The sequence below is a fragment of the Diplotaxodon limnothrissa genome, linkage group LG8 (genome assembly GCF_057381915.1).
Source record: "Diplotaxodon limnothrissa isolate DT_005_m linkage group LG8, D_limnothrissa_male_GT1.1, whole genome shotgun sequence".
Classification (NCBI taxonomy): domain Eukaryota; kingdom Metazoa; phylum Chordata; class Actinopteri; order Cichliformes; family Cichlidae; genus Diplotaxodon; species Diplotaxodon limnothrissa.
This window is the reverse complement of record NC_140603.1, coordinates 17,143,986-17,161,613: the sequence shown is the minus strand read 5'-3', so window position 1 is coordinate 17,161,613 and position 17,628 is coordinate 17,143,986. Positions and strand designations below refer to the sequence as shown.

The window sequence follows — 17,628 nt, the reverse complement described above, 5'->3', positions numbered from 1 at the left end:
ATAAACTGAGTGTTTCAGCTGATCTGAGGCTTTCTGGGAGTTTGTTCCAGATATATGGAGCATAAAAGCTGAATGCAGCTTCTCCATGTCTGGTTCTGACTCTGGGAACTGATAAAAAGCTGGATCCAGATGACCTGAGGGATCTGGAAGGTTCATACTGGGAGTAGGCAATTTACTGAGACATATAGGGAAATGCAGGATAAAAGAAAAGGGAAAAAAAACAGAGGCTGTACAATTCTAGCGAGCTTGAAAGCCAACATGGTATGGCTACATTTATTCATCAGCACAGCATGAACTCTCTTAAGCAACTTAAATGCTCTTCAGGAATAGTTCTCTTAGCTATATGTCCCTCCAGTCTTCTTGAGGGACATTCAAAGCTCTTCTTTGTTTGGGATTACCTTCCTGCTAAAAAATGATGTCACTGCCAGTCAGACACTTCTCAGATTGCATTGCATGGTGGATCTAAATATGATGGTACTTTTCCATTAATTTTAAAGCGATCCCCAACACCATTTGCTGAAACACAGCCCCAAACCTCGAGAGAGCCTCCACCATGTTATACAGATGACTGTAGACACCCACTGTTCTACCACTCCCCTAACCTCCTCTGTACTGTCCAATTCTTGTGAAGTTTTGCATACCTCAGCCATTTCTCTCCATTTCCCTTCCTTAAGAATGGCTTGTTGATGGCCAACCTTCCTCTGAGGTTACTTCTGATGAGCCTTCAGTAAACGGTACATAGATCCTCTGTCAGTTTTTGTGGATTTTTTCTGTTTACTGTTCATCTGTTGTAGATATTTGTTTTAGGCTTGGCACTCCCCCCCCCCTCTATTTGTCCAGTTTTTCTTGCACCTAATACCAAATTATGCCAAGTCTTCAGCTAGTAGCTCTTTAGAAACCAGCTTGTTGCTGTAACATACTCAAACTGTGTTATCTTTGGAATTATTTGTGTCTAAAAAAGTGCCACTTTAAAACTGGTCCTGTGCTAAGCTATCTGGTATATGCAGACATAAAACTGGTTCCTCCCGTGAGTTAAATGCCCCCTTTTATGCTTGAATTTAAAGAGAAAAAAACATTCTCCCAAAGATGGTCAGGTACAAGGACTGAATATGAATATGAGTGACAAAGCAGCCCACATTTAAAGAAAAACTTTGAAAGACTTTCAGAAAGCCTTGAGAACTATTGCTCATCAAAATCTTTTAACCTATGGGCTACATTAATGCCTGTACTGCAGAGTTTAGGAAGGCTACACAAAACAACATTATCAGCTCCCCCTTGGCACAATGAACTCTGAATAAGAAGCTTGAACTGTATGAACATGGCTGTGTTTACAACATGACAGTTTTCTGAGAATATGACCTACAACCACACTAACCAAGATAATATTTAGCCCCACATCTAGCAACAGAAGCATGTGTACATCATCTGATCAACAGCACCCCCTGTTGATCAGTTAGACATTAATTCCATGTACTTGGTTGCCGTTTTATACATTTTATACTTTTGTTAAAATGAATGTGAAAACACAGGACAGATAACAAATCATTTATTTTGCTAGACAGATGAAACAAACTGAGCCATGATAGCAGCAATTCAACTATTAGAATATTTACACTATCACATCACACCAAGGACACATGTAACCCTTTACAATGTAAACACATGATACAAAGACATATTTCAATGCTAGAAAACAAGCAACTCTATCCCACCAAAAAAGAAAAAAAAAAAAGAAAAATGAAGAAACCTGCTTTCTGCACCAAATACCTGCTTCTACACTTAAGGAGTTCGTGTCCTGAACATTGTGAAACAAGTTTCCACAGGTGAACGACAGAGATGCTTGTCTTTAAATTCTGTTTGAGAAATTCAGACAGTGAAAGGTGAAAATAAGACAAACCATTAGCAAGGATTGTCTTTGACATTATTGTTTTTTTTCAAAGAATGAGATTATAAAATGTGAGGTAATATAAGGACATCCACTGTGTAATCATTTCTGTATTTTATGAAAAGAAAATACTGTAAGCGTACACCGTCTCTGAATGAATTACACTGCAGTTTACATCTGTGCAGTGAAATCATATTTGGTGACAAGTATCAGTCGAAAATGATAACTACATAAAATTATTAAAAACAAAACAAAACAAGTGTTGGTACAATGATTTTCTGAATAAAAATAAATTTGTCAAGTATAAGGTTGGGAGTTCTGAACTGCTTCTGCAGAGCAGCAAACACCACAAACGTTGCCTTTAACCATCAACGTCCATTCATTTCACAACATAAAGAACCAAAGGTGAAGTGTTGTTGGTCGTCCCGTGAGCGTGTCTCTGTGTGCATCTCCGCACACACGATGGTGAGAGAATGTGTGTTTGTGTTATTGAGAGAATGCCTCGTCTTTCATCAGCATGCGTGGGCTCTCCTGGTTGTCCATGCGACGTCTGGGACCCATCATGCCTAGAGGAACACACGCGCCATTTATTTATTCAATCCAGACACATAATTGATTTCAACTGGTGTTTAGTGTCTCAATCACTACACTATTACTGGTTCTAAATTATATGTGCACCAGACAATTTATTAAGTACAGCTGTTCAACTGCTCATTAAGGCAGATATCTAACCAGCCAATCACATGGCAGCAACTCAGTGCATTTAGATATGTAGAGATGCTCAAGACAGCCTGCTGAAATTAAAATTGAGCCTCAGAATAGGAAAAAAAGATGATTTAAGTGTGGTTTAAAGAAAACAGAAAATATCCAATGAGCAGCAGTCCTATGGGTGAAAGTGCCTCATTGATGCCAGACATCTGGAGTATGGTAATAACCACAATACAGTTAAGGTACACAGAAGAGCATCTCTGAACGCACATGTTTAGCCTCGAAGCAGAAGACCACAGCGGATGCCCTTCCTGTTAGCTAAGAACAGGAACCTAAGACACATTTCCTGACCAAATTTGGACAATAGAAGGTTGGAAAAACATTGCCTGGTATGGTGAGGCTTAGTTTTTGCTGCAACATGCGTAAAAAAAACAAAAACAAGAAACCATTGATCCATTCTACCTTGTCTCAACTGTTCAGACTTCTGGTGGCAGTGTAAGAGTGTGGGGAAATATCTCCTTGGCACAATTTGGCCATTATCAATGTGGACCAGAATCTCTGAGGAATGTTTCCAGCACTGCGTTGACCCTGTGCCATGAAACATGAGGGCACTTCTGTGCACAAATGGGGTTCCAACCCAGCACAAGAAAGATGTATTTAATAAAGTGGCCAGTGAGTGTATTTTGAATTATTTTTATAATATGCTAGCTAGCAGAAATTGTTAAGTTTTTTTTTTTAAATATTTCTTTTTAGTTGTACACTTGGTTTATACCAGTAGGTGCCTGGGGGTAGCTGTAGCTCAGGTGGTAGAGCAGGTCGGCTACTAACTGGAAGGTTAGATCCCAGTCTGCTCTAGTCTGCATGCCAAATATCCTTGGGCAAGATACTAACCCAACATTAATAAAACATGGCATCACACGTCCATCAGAGTGTGAATGTGTATGAATGTTAGATAGGGAGCAATTAACAACTTAGAAAGTGCTTGGGTGTGATTGGGTAAATGTACAAGTTGTATAAAGAGCTTTGAATGTTCAGAGTAGAAAAGCGCTATATAAGAACCTCATGTTGCTACACTGTGAAGTTTCTTTATTCTACAGAACCAAACGTTCTACCGCATCATACTTTGGTGTGGTAGAAATCTTATGAAGTCAGGGATGTGACACATATAGAGAAAGCAAAACAGGATATCTTTATAGCCACCACAGTCTGAAGCCAAACACCTTTAACACTTCATTATGCGACCAAATATATGGTCATAGTTTCCTGTTGAATTACACTCATTAATAGTGGCTAATAAAATCAGCTGACGTTACCACGTAGTTGACATTTGGGACAATAAAATTCACCACTTCACTTTATTCTATTAGACATAGATTATTAGGGAATTCTTGTGTAATTTTGCCCTTGAAATCACTTACATGGGGATAGACTGGTAGAAGCAGCAGCTACTTTTGGCTGCTCCCTTATTTTTAAAGGGTTGCCAAGCGGGCAGCTCTGCATGCTTGGTTTGGCAGATTTCTTTTTTCTTTTTGATGCAACCTCAAAGGGATTTGTGTCTCCTCCTGCGATCGGGCTGAGGAGTTTTCATTTGTTAGGCGAATGTGTAAACCACTACAGTATGGACTGTACTGACAGATAGGCGTAACCTGGAAACATAATACCTTCAGCCAGACCAATATAAGGACAGAACAAAACATGTTTCATACACTGTAATGTGAAAATGATTCTATATGCTGACTCTGCTATGCTTCACTCTGGTATCCACTGTTATAAAGTGATCTGTGGGTAATTTAACTAATAGTATACATATGATAGCATATAGCAAAGCTGCACTGTTTTAAGATCTGATTACATACAGACAAGCTCCAGCAGGAAGTTAAAATCTTGTTTTCACTCACTGTTCTTATGCTTGAATGATTTGGATCTTCTTGGTGAGTTTGGATTCTGAGGTGGAAAGACAAAATATTTTATTTTTGAGTTTTTACATGCAGACAAATGCTGGGGCTATTAAAGCAGCAATGCCCAACATGTTTGTTTAGTTAAAGTATAAGGTTTGATGAAAAAAAAAAGTACCTTATCAGATTTCCTTTTCTTGGCTGTAAAAGAAAGATTTGTTTTAGAGATTTAACTCAGAGTTAACAAATATTAGTCACATTTAAATTTCACGCATGCGCAGCCCAAGACTACGAGAGCGTCACCTTTCTTTTCTGCCCCATAAGACCAGTCGTTATCATTGACGTCATCATTATCCTCTTGGTCACTCTCTGACTTGTTGTTGGTGTTGTTACCAGTGACTATTCTGTAAAAGAGGAACAAGCAAGGTATTGCGCGCGCGCGCGCACACACACACACACACACACACACACACACACACACACACACACAGAGTGAGTCAGCATTATTCACTGCAAATAACAGTTTGATTATGAAACAAACCGACTTCAGGCTGAAACTGATTTTTTTTGTTTTCTTGTTTCTGGAGTTCATAAGATTATCATTATTCACTATGCTGCAGGCAGCATAACGCCTGCAGCATATTTAGCTTATATAGAATACTGTGCAAAAGTCTTGAGCCCCCCCTTTCCATTTATGTTTATTTTGCTAGGAAGATGAGGGATAGGTGCGGTGATTTAATGAAACATGGAAACAGAGTATATAAGGTATATATAGAGAATATGGGCAATTCTAATGAGTTTCAAGTTTATGATATGCCTTTTTGTTCTGTTCTCTCTCAAGATGATCGCACACTGCCTCGACATTGAGGTCCTGGCTCTGGGAAGGCCAATCCATGACTTACCGGTATGGTGTTCCGTTGTGTGTTTTTATATCCGGGTATGCTTTACCTGCACTAGCAGTGTGATTGGGATCATTGGCTTGCTGTTGCCAATTATTTTCCAGATATTATTGCATGATGAATCAATATCTGGGTTTTTTTTTTCCCCACAGTGGTGACAGGGCCTCCAATGTGTTTCACAGATGGCTGTAGAAACTCACTGCTGTGCCTCTTTCTTGACCTCCACAGCGCATACTCACAATTTCACTTATGTATATATTACTCCATCAGACGTGTTTCAGTGGATTTTCAGTCCAGTTCTTGTGTAATTTTGCATGTCTCAGCCTTTCCTCTCTGTTTCCCTTCATTAAGAATGTCTTCTTGACAGACAGCCTTCCACTGAGTTCATTTCTGAAGAGGCTTGGATGAACAGGTCCTGTTTCATCTCTTTGGTGTACATAGTTTTTTTTTTTTTTTTTTAAAGGTCTGCCACTACTTCTTTTGTCCTCCACTTGTCCAGTTTCTTTGACACAATGCACATCACCCCAAGATATCCCAAGTTTTTGGATAATAGCGCTGTGGGAATCACTGTGTTTGTGCCAAAAAAATAAATAAATTTTGGTTTGTCAAACTGTGTTTTCTTTGGTGTTTTTGTAGATTCAAAAAGTAAAACTGGAACAAACTGCAAATTGTTGTTACAGGTTCCCGGTTGCAAAAAGTAAGAAATTAAAATTAGTTCATTGCCAAGTTGTCTTTTATGTGTAGACACAACACTGGTTCTGTCCTTGAGTTCGGCACCTTTTATATGCTTGAATGATTCACAGGTCAGTGTTAAGTAACTTAGCAAACAAAACTAACATTCCTTTAAAAATGGTCTAGTTAAAGCAGCCAATGTACAAAGAAAACCTTTGAAAGACCTTCAGAAAGCCTGGAGTTTCAAATATATGAACCATCTCTCAAAACCACTTAAAAAAATGCCAAGAACATGTGGCTCCTTGGAAGCCATAGTCAAACACCTTGGTTTTCAGATTCATAAGACAACACGGTGAAAACATTTGAGATTACCACAGCCTCTACTCACACAGAGTCTCAAATCAGCTGTGTTGGCTGCTTTTTTAATGCCCATACCTGCGGTTGGCTATACGGCTGCTGTTACGTCCCATCCCCAGACATTTCTCCAGGTGTGGAGCAAAGCGTGAGGCAGCAATACTCCGGCTACAGTTGGGACATACACACTCCTTGTTTTTCCACTGGTTGTACACTTGGCCAAACACATCCAGTCCTGGCTGGTCCACAATTTCTGGAAGTCGAAATAAAGTCATTTGATTTATACGTTAATTATTCTCTGGTGTACACTGGCTGATATTGAAGAAACAACTCAGCTTTACTTGGCTGAAGAAGAAAAGAAAGAAAAAAGAAAAAAGTCTGTGCTCACCGAAGTCCCTCATACTTTCTTGGTCCGTGTCATCCAGGAAAAAATAGCCCTGCTTTACTGCCCGGTGGACCTCAAAGCAAAGTCCCAGGCAAGCATCCTCCACTAGGTCAGACAGGATGTCCTGAGCTAGGGCCTGGCAGGGAAGAGAAAGACACACAGTGTTGCCTGATTGCTTTATTGTGTTTTTGTTCTGAAGCAATTCAGCCACACGTGTCTGCAGATACAATGTGCATTTCCAAGTCTACCAGAAGGCTTCCACGCCATTGTACCTCCAGCTTGCTGTTGTCCAGGCTGGACACTGAAACCTCCTCCATTTTCATTTGCCAGAACTACCAGATGAGCAGACACTGCTGTGGTCATGCTGTAGCTCAGCAAGCATTGGCCAAAACAGGGCTGCAGCGGGAGGGATACACAAGTAAGCAACACGGTGGCAAACAATGAATGCAAATCAGTCTGTGGGTGAGATGCGTGGACTTACAACTGCACGTTGAACACTGCCAGGGAGTCACTTCCCAACGTTTTAAAACCTGGGGAAAAAATGACATTAACTTGGCGTTGGTGGGTGTTTTTCCCCTTTTAAGCACTGCAACAACTCAAAAAACCAAACAAACAAACAACAACAACAGACGAAAGAAGGAAAACGTGACGCTACAGCGGTGCTCCGAGTATTACCGTGTAACGAAAGTAGCTTAGCCCCAACCTTGGAGAAGAAAACAAAGAGCTTGGCTGTGAATGGGCTGCTTGCGAGATGAATTGAAAATGCCAAGAGGTTAAAGGAGAGGCGGTATCGTACTCACGACCCCCCTCAACAGCACAACTACACAACACGCACAGCTACTAGCCAAACATGCTAATCCTGTCACATTAATTAGAAGCTATGCAACACATTTAGTTGTGACTGGCTGTGTTATTTTATTATGTTGCTGTTTTTTTCTTCGACGCTGGAGAAACAGAGTAACAACGAGGCTCTTCCCCGAACCCCGACACCGCTGCTGCACTGCGGCTGTGCGCCTTTCAACTCCCCGTACAAACACCCAGCAAGGGTGGGAGTGAAGGGACAAAGCGACGCCCCAACCCTCACATAAAGCTCACCGACGGATAATAAAGCAGCCTCAACCCAAATCCCCTATTAATTGTGTTTATTTACCTGTTTCGGCAGGCACCCATCTTTACATCAGAGATCAGGCAGGAGCAATCGATCGCTACACGAGTTCCCACCAGCGATTGCTTCCTCTGCTCTTCTAAACCAACTCCAACAGAGTAGTGATGGGATTTCCGACTCTTTTTAGAGAACCGGCTCTTTCGCCTAAACTCACTAAAAAGAGCCAGGTCTTCAAGTTTATTTGTTGCTTTAATTAATTTATTATTAACAATAATATAAAATTATGCACAAAATGAATTACTAATGTAAAAAAAGTGGTTTATTTATATATGTTTATATAAAAATATATGTAGTGGCCTCTAGCGACAAAGCACATACAAATTCCAAAGCAGGTACAAATTCCAAAACACATTTCTAGCGTTAACTGAACTTCCAAGACAGAGCTACCATAGATCACTCAAATTACACAATTGAAAGCATATGTGTATTTGTGTATTTATACACAAACACTGATATATATTCAAATAATTAAAAAAAAAAAAGATTGTTTACCTGAAGCGGAAAAAAGTGTGAGAGAGAGGGTCAGAGAAAGAAAAAGAAAAAAAAACAACAACCCACGGCTCGCATCCTGCACGTCAAAGATCCGGCTCTAAGAGCCATTTCGTTCGCGACACATCACTACAACCGAGTGTTTACCTCCCAGGGCAGCATGTGACTGTGTTTCCCCCACGCCGCTTACCAAAGAGCTACACTGTGCCTTTATTTCACTTTTTTCCCCACCACCCCTCCTAGTTTTTGCCCGGTTATTTGAATTTTACAGCCAAGATTAAACAAATCTTTAGGCAGACTTACAGCATTTATCGCAAAAACACGTGGGACGTAATAAAAAAAAAATAAAGGCCATCAAAAATCCAGAAAATCACACCATTTTATCTCAAATAGGTGTCTACTGATAATAAACCTCCCAGTCATGTTTGATAACAAGATGAACCTTCTTAACTGGGACGTCCCCCCCCCTTTTTTCTTTAATAGTCAAATGAAGATAAGCCTGTTTTCATTTTAGTAAGAAATACCTTTTGTCCTTTTTTTGCTAGTTATTTTTCCCCCATTTCATACCAACCTATGGATCCATCCCGACTGAAATCCAAAGATTGTTACCAGACAGTATAATTGCTGGATTAACAGGATACAGGCAAATACAGACTATCAAGAACATACTACTACTACTACTACTACTACTAATAATAATAATAATAATAATCTTCAGCTTCCATTTATTCTTATTTTATTAACTTTGCAAATATAATTGTCTGTTTTGGTCCCACATTTCTTTTGTAGGGATCTAGCCACCCTAATTCACAATGGCTTCTCTATGAAACCACATGACACACACACGTATCATCACATTACAAAAATAGCTAAATATAGGTGCTGTCAGTATATTTATCTTTCTTTCAGCACCACCTCTGTGTGCAGCATAAACAGCATTCAAATGGACTATAAAACAGACCAGAAATTACAGGAGACACAGATTTGAGACTCTGAATCCTGAATTCAAACCTGCAGGAAAAATCAGTATGTAACTGCAAAAAAGGTGGAAGTAGTACCAGAACTTCCACGGGTGAAGAAAAAAAAAAAAAAAAGCTAGTGAAACGATTTAAGCTGTTTTTAATCAGACTATACATTTAGAGACACAAGGCAGCTCAGTGGCCCAGTGGTTGGCACAGTACATCACAACATGAATGTTTAGGCTCGACTCCTCCGTGGTCAGCAAGGATCACCTCCAGATTTCTCCCACAGTCCAAAGACACACGGTAGGCGAACTAGTGATTTTAAACTGGCAGTCGGCGTGAATACATCTGTATTAGCCCCATCACAGACAGGCAACATTCCCAAATGAAATTTATGGATCGACGATATGCACGGCGTTTTTACTCCCCAGTGTTCACTGAGAGTAAAGTTAAATAATTGGACACGTAAGTGCCAGGAGGCATTGCCAAGAAGGCTGCAAACTGGCAAAACTTCCTTCTGTAAGGAATCTGAAAACACCCCAGTGTGTTTTGTGTGTTTCATCATTTGAATGCATTAACTTGCAAAAAATGATTCACAACACAACAGACAGATTAAAATTCCAAGCATCGCTGCAGCGTCCATGTAAATATAAACCATCTTGCTTCAGTGTGGAAGTCAGAACAAACCCTTAGACGGTGAAGAATGTGAGGTTGTGAGGTTTTTGTCACCCACTCGAGGGCTTTTCCCTCTCTTCAAATTCAGAACAGCATCTGAATTTTCTGCATTTGGTTTTTCAGCTGTCCATCTCATCACCAATTAATACATGTCAAACATTATATCATCTTCTTCCTCCTCCTCGTCATCATCCTGCAGATTAACGGGGGACATTTCATATTTAGATGGACTGAATCATTTTTAATAACAAGGAACATGAAGGAAAAAAGGGTCTAATATTTCACAAACCTCATCAAAGTCCAGTATGTTGTCGTCTTCATCATCACTGCTGCTCTCGATGATTTCGTCTTCTGAGTCCTGCGTGACATACAAAAAAATTAGAAGAGTGCAGCTTAAAGAACATTTTCTTCATCATACAAATTATACTATTCCCATTATCACTTATTCTCATTCCCCCTGAATATACATTGCTATATTACATTGACTTCTCCGACATTTACCTGAAGCTCTTCAAGCATGATGTAAAAATGTGAGTCATAAGTAAACCCTGTGAATAACTTGACTGCATTCATATCACGAGCATGAACTTGAACATGTGGGTGTATTACTTGGCGTTTGCTGTATAAATATTCAGACTTACTGATGGCTGCTTCAAAAATAGTTCGTCCTTGTCAGAATATTTCGGTAAGGTGTCCTCAAGATATTTTAATTTCTGCAATAATGGATAGGAATGTTATTATATTAGAAAACAAAAGACAAAAACAGGAGACTGAATTTTGAGGTACTCACACGAGGGTTCTGTTTTTGATACTCATTCTGCTCATCTGGAGTCAGTGTCTTTAAAACAAAAGTGTGAAAATTTAAATACTAATTAAAACTTTAAAAAAAAATGAAAATTATAAATAAATATTTTCCTACCTTAAACCACTCCTGCAGCTCGATGGAGTATTTCCTCAGCTTTTCATTTACTTTTAATTGGTACCGGGACTTGTCCTTTATGGAGAGTTCATGCCATTTTTTGTTGGCCGCAGCAAAGCGGTCTTTTGCATTTGGGATTTTTTCTTTTAGAATTTTCATCTGATCCTGGCAGAAAGCCACGTTGACAGACCTATAAAAATAAATAAAATTAAAAATTGTCTTTCAGGATTTCATTTGTCGAGTTAAAATTAATCCTTGAAGGTGAGTGAGTTTGACAACTATGCTCACATGGATGGCATCTTGGGCTCGCCGGGTATTTTCTCCTTGGTTTTCCTTTTGAAAATCTGCAGATTTATAACAAACGTGTTGATTTCAATGCCACGCAGTTAATACTTACATGAATGAAAAGAGAGCTCAGAAAACAGAAAGCTCTTAGAGGCAATTGCCAACAGATAGCTGAAAAGGTGACAAATTCCAAATTCCCCAAAAGTATCAAAGAAAAATGTTTGTTCTGTTAAATGAAAGTGGCAAAGTGTTGGCACCTTAACAGGACAATGTGTCATTCCTTCATTCTGGTAGTGGATTTGAACCATGAATATTCTTGCATCAGTGCTGAACACAGGACCAAGCCATACTCAGCTAGCTCTCCTGCCCCTTTGGTCTTTTGCTTTTTCTTCCCAGTGGAAAGGAACCAACACTTTTGCACATGTCTGTACATTTGTTATTATTTATAATAAAGAGCAAAGCATGTGGTCCAAACGCCCTTCCAGATTAAACTAATTTTCCATTTACTTGCAATGAACAGTCCTCTCACCTTACGCTTTGTAGGCAAACTGATCTTTGTTTTGCGGAGGACCTTGTTCCGCTTCTCCTCATCTAAACTCTGAAGATGAGAATACAACATAAAGTCAGCATTCACACAAAGCCCGTGAGATTTGTTAGCAATGCTGCACCTATGATCTTAGAACTTACCATTAGATACGTATGCATCTCACTTTCATACCGCATCTTCAGCTGAAATGAATGAACTACATGTTCAACTCTGCTTCAAGACATTATTAACATAACCCAACAAGATCACCTTGATTTCAAAACTTTGTTTTGCATCACAAAATAAAAAAAGTAATTTATGCTGCTATACCTCTTTGGAGCGTGTGTTGTAGGCTTTTCTCTCCTTTTCACTTAAATTTCGCCACCTCTGGGACCACTCTTTTATGTAGGCTCTTGTTGGGACACTCATACTACCAATCAGCTCTTTGCAGAATAAATTGTAGCCACTTCTACAGATATACACACAGAAAACAAACAAACATGCTCAGTAGCCTCTTCACAGAAGACTAGATGTGATTTTAAACTACATTAAATCAAAGTTAGCATTAAACACAGGCCGCACAATCACACAGGCAGTCAGAAATGCAGTTTTCCAGCATGTTTGTTCAAGAAACTCAACACTTAGAACACCAACAACAAAATATTGTCTTAAACTAATGCACCATTACTGTGCCCATGTATAATCTTTATTCTTAATACGCTAAACATACGCACTGAACACAAACATAAAATTTGAATAGAAAACCAGAGCTATGCAATACACCAATTTCTGGTATCAATACCAAGTAAATAAAGGGCCTGTGTTGCAGAAACAAATACACATATCAAAACTTAACCTATAAAAGACAGCTTATGTAATGGAGAGAACTGATTAAATGTGCCATAGGCTATAAATAAAATGAACATGACAGTTGCCAAGCCAAGTGTGTGTATGTATGGCTTACATAGGTGGCTTGACAGGCAGACCCTCAAAGTCCTCCTCTGACTCACTGGTGCTTTCAGGGACCACCTTCTTCCTTTTGCTCTTCTGAAGGGATTTGCCATATTTTTCCCTGAAAGACAAAAACATTTGTTTGGCTTTCCCCCCCCTTCTTCTTGTACAGGCAGGCTACTGGGCCAATCCCACACATACACAGCTGGGAACGTATGTTTGTCTTTTACCTCAACTCCACCCTCTTATTCGTGAATTCTTTATATGCGTTCCTGTATTTCTCCAGATAAAATGCCTGAAAAAGTAAATAATTCATGACTTAAAATGTGAGCTTTTCTGACGATGGGAACAGGCAGTGTTGTAGTGACAGCTCCTGATATACTTTACCTTCTTTTTGTCGGGGAGCAGACTGAATTCTTTGCTTGCGATTTTCATCAAACCTGCACAGCTCATCCCTGGATTCTTCTTCTTAATCTTGGAAAAGACTTCCTTGTAATACCAGGTATTTACGGGCATGGGTCTCTTCGGGTACTCTGGATGGAGCTAATTTTTCGGAAATGTGAATACTCAGTAGAGGGCAAGTACAAGCAACAAAGGAATACACATTTAACGCTATGCACCTGACCAGCAGTGTGTAATCCATGTGGCCAAGGAGATACTGCCCAGAGCCATGGCATGTTCCAATGCTATAACAGTCAGCTGTTGTTCTGCAGTACACATACATGGCTTGCTGTGTAAACATTTCAAGCATAATCTTTTACTAGGTAAAAAATTAAAATGGTACAAACGGTCTATTTGGCTGAAACAGTCTTTTTGGAACAGGAAGGGGACGTCCCCAAACTGTTCTTAAAAAGCTGGGACCATGAAATTGTGCAAATTGCTTTGGTATGCTAAAGCACTAAACTTTTCTGTCACTGAGATTAAGGGCCAGAGAACAACCCCACACTGAACGCCTAACCCAGACTCATCCATCAGATTGTCACACAGAGAAAAATGATTGCACTTGGTGGTGTGAGGCTTGGATGCAGCTGCTAAGCCATGGAAATGCACTCTTCAAAGCTCTCTACCCTCTTTTTTTGATCTAATCTGAATAAGAAGTTTGGAGATGTCTAGAGAGTGACTCTGCAAAAAAAATAAATAAATAATAGCGACAAAATTTCACAACTGCACTTGTTGCATGGGTGGCATCCTATCACAGAACCACACTGGAATTCACTGAGAGCTTTAAAGCAGCCCATTACTTTTGGATTTTGGTCCTGCGTAAGACTGAGGAGGCGCTTTTGATAAAAAAAATTTATTTTTTTTTGTAAATAAAGCGATTCACATGACATTTAAAAGACAGCTTTCCACAGGCCATTTTTATTCACAAACTGGAGGTATAGAAATTGTTATGATTCTGTACCTACTAGAGATGGACCGATCCGATATTACGTATCGGTCCGATACTGACGTAAATTACTGGATCGGATATCGGAGAGAAATAAAAAATGTAATCCGATCCATTAAATATCAAAAAAGCACCTCACAAAACTTGCGACACAGCGTAACTCGGCTCATAACCGTAGCACGTCGGAGCAGTGTGCTCACGTGATAGAGCGGCTGTGTGTACCAGCATTTCATCTCCGAGGAAGTGATCCCAGAGAGAAGTAAAGCAAGTGTGTAAGTTCATCTCTAAATGTTTGTAAAGCATTCCCACGTTAAGCTTAACAACCGATATATGGAGCGACTTCCTCTTTTCTCTCCCTCCCTGTCCTGCTGCTATTAATCGTGAAACTGATTAATGATCAGCTGATCGGCATTTCTGTCTCGAGTCCGTCTCTCTTGTTTGTTTTTGGCCCACTTTGCACCAGAAAGAGGAAACCAGCGGCTGAACAACAGCAGCACGTTTAAGTTTGATAAGCTGTTGTTAGAATTTATTTAATATTACTTTCTACACCAGGATCTTTTTCTATGTAGCTGACAGCTGGTAATTGTGTAGGGGCGGATCTAGCAAAGTTTAGCCAGGGGGGCCGATAGGGCATGAACAGGGAAAAGGGGGCACAAAGACATACTTTTCTTTCTTATTCTCATTTAAAATGTCTAGCTTTTAATAAATAATTATCCGAATCTTACACCCAGAGTTTTAATCTGATGTAAAATGTATATCAGTCCATTACTGTATATAGTAACTATTAAGTCTAATATACCCTAGTAAGCTATAGTACTTTTTCCTTTGGGAAGATACCATCTGTGCAGTGTGCAATTCTGTTGAAGAAAGATGTTGAATCTATTTAATTATTCTTGAAAAATAATTTATTTCTGTGCATTTTTTCCCCACACTGCATCAAATTAAAGTTGATTACGTCGAAAGCTAAATTGGCTAGTCATTCATATGTATATTAGGTTGTTACCTGGGAATTCTGGAGGGAGGGGAGTGGGGGTGTGTGATTGAGGGGGTGGGGGAGCTGCTAAAAGCTGTGAACTTCCTTTTGTGTTTCATCTTGATGCATTCTCAATCATCCAGGGAAATAAATCTCCAAAAGTCACCAACTTGGAGTGTTTCAGTTTGCCATCTTAGGGAGAATCAACACACATGGGTGTATGTCCTTTGTTGCTGAGATTTATTGATAAAAACAGTACAAAAAACCAACCATTTGTACACATTTTTACAAATAATTATAAAAAGTGAGTGAGTACATTTCAACATTTTCAGCAATCACTCACAATCCTGGCACTGCCATGGTATCTGTAGTCTGCATTTACCACATGTGTATCTGTAGCAGTGAACACATCGCACAGTGGCATGATTGTTCTTGCATTTGTGTTTGACCTGACACATGGCTCTTTTTCCAGGGCTAGGTGTGGAGGGTTGTGTCCAAAGCAACTGTTCTTTTCTTGCCTTCTTCGCAGCTACATGAGAGTGAGCCAACTCTCTTGCAAGCTCCACCAGGAAGTCCACCCGTCTTTCCTTCGTCCCGGTGCATGCTTGATACAGCACATGTGCATTCAGTGCTGCCATGTCAATCATGTTCGCTGCAATTTCCAGTGTGTGGGGATCATTTGTCACCAACTGCATCACGTGCTACAACCCTGGTCTACATATCACCGTTGATGAACAGCTTTTCCCATCAAAGACTCGGTGCTGTTTCCTGCAGTATATTGCAAGTAAACCTGACAAGTTTGGGATCAAGTTTTGGGTGGCTTGCGACCTAAAATCCAAGTACATTTGCAATGTCTTCCCATATCTTGGCAAGGACCCCAATCGTCCCACTGGGGAGAGACTTTCTGAAAATGTAGTAATGAGGCTGATGGAACCATTCCTAGACAAGGGCAGAAATGTTACCACGGACAATTTTTTTCACATCGCTTTCACTTGCGCAAAAACTTCTTAGACGGTGTGTTGATTTCTCCCTAAGATGGCAAACTGAAACACTCCAAGTTGGTGACTTTTGGAGATTTATTTCCCTGGATGATTGAGAATGCATCAAGATGAAACATAAAAGGAAGTGCACAGCTTTTAGCAGCTCCCCCAGCCCCTCAATCACACACCCCCACTCCCCTCCCTCCAGAATTCCCAGGTAACAACCTAATATACATATGAATGACTACCCAATTTAGCTTCCACTTGGCTGAAGCTAAAGCTTAGCTAAAAGCCTACCAGCCATTTGGCTGCTCTCCAGGTTTTATAGGTAGAAAAGCCAAATGGCTGCTCTCTGGGAGTTTAAGTGTTTTAAGCATCATGAGGTGGAGGGTGGTTCCCTATTTTTTTTCGCTGGGAGTTTGCAACCCTATTAGTTAAGTTGCTTAATATTTCTACTAAGTACTCTTTAAAATACCAGAATAGGAAGGATGGAGTAGGTTTAAGGTCATTAGATTGATCAGTATTGCTGAACTATGAAATATTTTGGGTGCAGTGTATTTTTTACATACAGGTATAACAGAATAGCATTACTGTTGTTGTTTATTTAAACTTGAGTATGAACTTATACAAAATGCAGCACGATATTAAAACAAAAACAGTTTTATTGATTAAAAAACACACTATATCGGATTCATATCGGTATCGGCAGATATCCAAATTTATGATATCGGTATCGGACTTAAAGTGGTATCGTGCCATCTCTAGTACCTACCTTTGCGTTATTGAGGGGATCAGAAAGGACACTTTCAGCTTCCACAATGAGCTCTGTGAGGTTGCGAACCTTCCGCATCTGAGAAACAACAAGGATATGTACAGTGTAAATCATATATTTGCTCAAGTCTGGCTCTTAGCAGTGAAACAGGCAATGCTGAAGTGAAACTGAAGATTTGAACATCTGCTAAAGAATAGTTAGGGATACTGAACTAGTAAATGTGAATTTGACCCACCTTCTGAATAACCTCTTTCCACTTTTGTTTGCATTCCTCCGGAGAAAAAGGAGGGAAGGCCACTTTCTCCCAGTCTAGAGTTCTCTCTCCATGGGTATAACTGAGCTCTTTCTTGTCATCCAGGATGTTGGCTTTCATTGCAGCGAGAAGTTTCTGGAGGTTTTTCTTGCACCATCCTGCACACGTACAGAAAGCACAGTCAACCACGACAAAGGATCCAACGGCCATTAACGAGATGTGAGCTTGCAAAGGCACTCTCATGCTGGGAAGAAAACTGCATATACCCACCAGACTCTTCTGCATTCTTTCCAGCGAGGCTCATGTTTCAAACAGAGCTTGTTTCATTCACACAAGTCCTTGGATGTACCGGCTGCACACAAACTACCCAGACATTTAAACTAAACCACGTTATTCTGCGTGGCAAAGTTAGCTAGTTCGCTAAGCTATCAGACTGATCTAGCTTAAGTTAAAAAGTTTTTACTTTACTGCTGCTGCTCACCCAACAGTACGA

General features: G+C 39.9%; 2 protein-coding genes across 2 annotated transcripts; both read right to left on the bottom strand.

Moving 5' to 3' along the window:
- Window positions 1-2,152: 2,152 nt before the first annotated feature.
- atxn7l3b (ataxin 7 like 3b) lies at window positions 2,153-7,998 on the bottom strand. Its single transcript, XM_085360729.1, has 9 exons — window positions 7,949-7,998; window positions 7,280-7,328; window positions 7,071-7,194; window positions 6,802-6,934; window positions 6,495-6,666; window positions 4,792-4,892; window positions 4,667-4,689; window positions 4,492-4,537; window positions 2,153-2,451 (listed from the first exon to the last, which is right to left on the bottom strand). The coding sequence occupies exons 3-9, from the start codon at window positions 7,119-7,121 to the stop codon at window positions 2,372-2,374; spliced, it is 606 nt and encodes a 201-aa protein (XP_085216855.1). The 5' UTR covers window positions 7,122-7,194; window positions 7,280-7,328; window positions 7,949-7,998; the 3' UTR covers window positions 2,153-2,371.
- A 1,612-nt stretch (window positions 7,999-9,610) lies between these two features.
- Window positions 9,611-17,617, bottom strand: LOC146626676 (nucleolar transcription factor 1-like). The gene is made up of 15 exons (XM_085360727.1): window positions 17,406-17,617; window positions 17,118-17,293; window positions 16,883-16,960; window positions 13,158-13,313; window positions 13,001-13,065; window positions 12,784-12,891; window positions 12,150-12,288; window positions 11,981-12,022; window positions 11,823-11,891; window positions 11,297-11,352; window positions 11,009-11,198; window positions 10,880-10,927; window positions 10,731-10,802; window positions 10,379-10,447; window positions 9,611-10,282 (listed from the first exon to the last, which is right to left on the bottom strand). The coding sequence occupies exons 1-15, from the start codon at window positions 17,437-17,439 to the stop codon at window positions 10,232-10,234; spliced, it is 1,353 nt and encodes a 450-aa protein (XP_085216853.1). The 5' UTR covers window positions 17,440-17,617; the 3' UTR covers window positions 9,611-10,231.
- Between the last annotated feature and the right edge of the window lie 11 nt (window positions 17,618-17,628).